This window comes from Miscanthus floridulus, chromosome 2 (assembly GCF_019320115.1).
Source record: "Miscanthus floridulus cultivar M001 chromosome 2, ASM1932011v1, whole genome shotgun sequence".
Classification (NCBI taxonomy): Eukaryota; Viridiplantae; Streptophyta; class Magnoliopsida; order Poales; family Poaceae; genus Miscanthus; species Miscanthus floridulus.
The window spans coordinates 134,782,235-134,785,481 of NC_089581.1; the positions used below are offsets into that span (position 1 = coordinate 134,782,235).

Consider the following 3,247-nt stretch of genomic DNA (forward strand, 5'->3'; position numbering starts at 1 on the left):
TGAACTAGAGAGAGACCGATGCGGGACAAACTGATGGGTGGGCTGGGGAAGGGAGTGGATGGTTGGCTTACCCTTGACCGAGGGTTGAGCCATGGACTCGAACCCCCGGTGATGATGTGCAACGCCGTGCACAACAAACGGGCAGATGACCGGGTGCTCGGCAGATGATGTCGCCGTGGCCACCACGGGATGGGACTTCAGGACACCAGCGGAGGTCGCCGGCTCCGAGTCGAGCACCACACGACTCACAGATTTGCGAAGGGCAGTCATCTCCTCGCGCAACTGCTCCACCACCACGTCAAACTTGCGGACCACCCCTAACTCCGAGCGCAGCTGCGCCACCGATGCATCCACCTTGGGCTTCCATTCATCGAACACCTCAGCAGCATCCTCCAACCGGTTGAATCGATCCGCGATGGAATACTCCACGGCCCCGATCCGCTTGCCCAACGACGCCTCCACCTCCCCGATACGCCCATCGAGGGACGATTCGAGGTAGGTCTTCTCAGACTTGATCTCATCCATCAGGAGCTTGGTGTTGGGATCCATGGCACCGAGATGCTTACGGAATCTGGTAAAATAATCGTGGATAATCTCGTGGGGTTCTAGGATGGGGATACGATGGATCGGCCAAGGAACGATAGGCTCTGGATACCAATTTGTCAGCAGTTTGGAGGAATGGAAAGAGGAATCGGAGCAAAGGCGAGGCAGCAGAGCAAGGGGAACTGGAAGCAGACGAAGCTTTAGTTTGCAGTTCAAAATATTTGGTTACAATCTTCATGCCCTTCTCTGTGGCCGAGGCCAACTCATATACACGAACAGTACTCACGCACGCACCCGTTATATACTGGGCTCACTCATTCTCCCACTGAGGCCCAAACACCCGGACGCTCTTCTTCTTGGGCCGAACAGGCCTTCCTCCTGCCGAGCCCGGCACAGCAGACTCCACTTGCTCATTCGGCACAGCGTGCTGGCCATCGGTCCCGACAGTTCTGCAGCTTCCCCTGCTCCTCTGCCTGTGCGTCGTCGCCACGCTCAGTGCCTGCTCCGCCGCGTCGATCACCACGGGCACCCCCGACGGCTCGGAGCTGTGGGCGTACGTCGATCACCACGGGCACCCCCGACGGCATCATGAACGGGGTCATCAAGGAGAAGCTCAAGATCATCCCAAAGGACCTCAAGTGAGCGTCGCTTTCGCACCACGACGGTCACGTCGGTCACTGGAGTATGTATGTTTTAGTAGCTGTCAGTGTTACCATGCTACGACTGCAATTGTATGCAGGTGGGTGGAGGTCTCCAATGCCGTCTACTTTGCGCTGGTCAAGGATTTCATGAAGCCAAGAATCGATGAGGCGAGCGAGCTCCCACGGCTCTTCTCTATATGAATTCAGTTGAAAGGGATAGTGGAGTTTGGTTAACTCTGTTCCCTTTTTTTTTTTTTGTTCATTTTGCAGATTGATGAGCTGCTGTCCTATGGTGTGAATGTCACGGTGTACAATGGGCAGGTCAGTAGTGCTCTGCCATTTTTACTATCTCCAGCAAATCAAAACTACTATTTTTCTTTTGTGTGTGTCTGGTCATGCATGATGTTGACTTTCTTCCGTTAGTGCTGTTACACTGCTATGCTGGCAGAATAGTGGACCAGCATGTTGAGATCAATGGATAGGTTGAAATGTTAGTGCCTTAGTGCTTGACTGATCATTCAGACACTGAAAAGGAACTGATACTGTTTCTGTTTCTTCCACGCAACTCGTAGTCGTCGTAGCACATGGAGCATTCAGGTTCACCAATTCATCCTGCAATTGATACATCCTGTGTAAGCAACCGAATATAGTATATTTTAAGAATAAGGCCCTTACAATTCGTCAGTGGGAGAGCAGGATAGCGTGACGCCGCCAAGTTCGTGTTCAGTTCAGACTTCAGAAAAGATGGCATCGTTTCTGGATGCATACCAAGAAAATGTGAGCCTTTTATTGTCAATCGTCATGGGAAGTTAGGAACGGACAACCACTCCCTGGCCCATGCCAGGAAAAACACACAAGAACAGAGTGTGAGTGTTCCATCTTCCATGCACGGATCTGCCTTTTTCCCAGGAGCTGTGAGTGACACGAAACCTTCAGGCGCCACATGGCATTTTTCTCAACCACCACCATATCACATGGTGGCTCATGGCTCACATGGTCAACTAATTGGGAGACAGACGCTCCTCCCTTAACCAAACACTTGGATAATCCATTCATATCGTACAATATTCCCAGCTGAAAATATGCTTATGAGTAAACAAGTCTGCAGTTTTCAGTACTGATGAATGTGATACATGTTTTCGCCTTCCTGAAGCTCGACGTAATCTGCTCTACTGACGGCGCAGAAGCATGGGTTCAGAAGCTCAAGTAAGCCTTCCTGTTTTTCTATCTCTTGCCCCCACATTATAACAGGGTTCAGAAAACATATATATCTCAATGACTGAACTGAATGTTTACTGGCTCCTGGGGATGAACTGATACTGATTTCAGATGGGATGGGCTGAAGACCTTCCTGAGCCTGCCGAGGCAGTCTCTGTACTGCGGCACCAGCAAAGGAACCAAGGCTTTCGTGAGGTCCTACAAGAACCTGCGCTTCTACTGGGTTCTTGGAGCTGGCCACTTTGTAAGTCCTGCGGCATCTCACATTCACCTAGGATCTGCTTCCCATCCCATGTGAGGGTCTTAAATCGGGATGCCCCCGAATGAAGCTGACTTAGCTTGTTTCCTCATGTGATCTCTTCTTTGGCTGCAGGTGCCTGCCGACCAGCCTTGTATCGCGCTGAGCATGATCGGCAGCATCACCCAGTCTCCGGCCAGTTAGTGGATTTTATGTGATACGCAAAGATCAAATGAAGAAACGTCAACTGGAAGCAGCTAGCACACGGGCACGGGCGATGCAGGACTCGAGTACAGTGCAGGTCGCATACTTGAAAGGCAATCATTCAGTTGATGATACCTGTGATTTGTTTACAATTTTCTATACTGTGAAAAATAGAGCGCTGGTGCAATAGGAAAAGTGGAAAAGTTTTTTTTTAATGATTTTTGTGGTGGGTCGATTGATTTATGTTGCGTTTCGTAGGAAAAAAAAACAGCTAATTTACCCTATCACTTTCAGAGGCTGTAAAGTTGCGAAAATTCCATATTTACCATAAACATCCGACCATCGATTCAGCAGATTTTTGTCACTATTCAATAAAAAAACACTGAATGCATTAGGGACTATG

At 49.8% G+C, this 3,247-nt stretch overlaps 1 protein-coding gene across 1 annotated transcript; it reads left to right on the top strand.

Annotated features, from left to right (window-relative positions):
• The first annotated feature begins 1,131 nt into the window (after nt 1–1,131).
• LOC136537112 (serine carboxypeptidase-like 51) lies at nt 1,132–2,934 on the top strand. The gene is made up of 6 exons (XM_066529189.1): nt 1,132–1,181; nt 1,283–1,352; nt 1,449–1,505; nt 2,338–2,390; nt 2,514–2,646; nt 2,776–2,934. Exons 1-6 carry the CDS (start codon nt 1,132–1,134, stop codon nt 2,842–2,844), a joined length of 432 nt encoding a protein of 143 aa, XP_066385286.1. The 3' UTR covers nt 2,845–2,934.
• Nucleotides 2,935–3,247: the final 313 nt, after the last annotated feature.

Excerpts from the sequence above, each read along its gene's own strand:
- LOC136537112 (XM_066529189.1), top strand. The coding sequence starts at position 1,132 with ATGAACGGGGTCATCAAGGAGAAGCTCAAGATCATCCCAAAGGACCTC. Across the intron at positions 1,182-1,282 it reads ATCATCCCAAAGGACCTCAA|GTGGGTGGAGGTCTCCAATG; the intron begins GTGAGCGTCGCT and ends AATTGTATGCAG. Across the intron at positions 1,353-1,448 it reads TGAAGCCAAGAATCGATGAG|TTGCAGATTGATGAGCTGCT; the intron begins GCGAGCGAGCTC and ends TTTTTGTTCATT.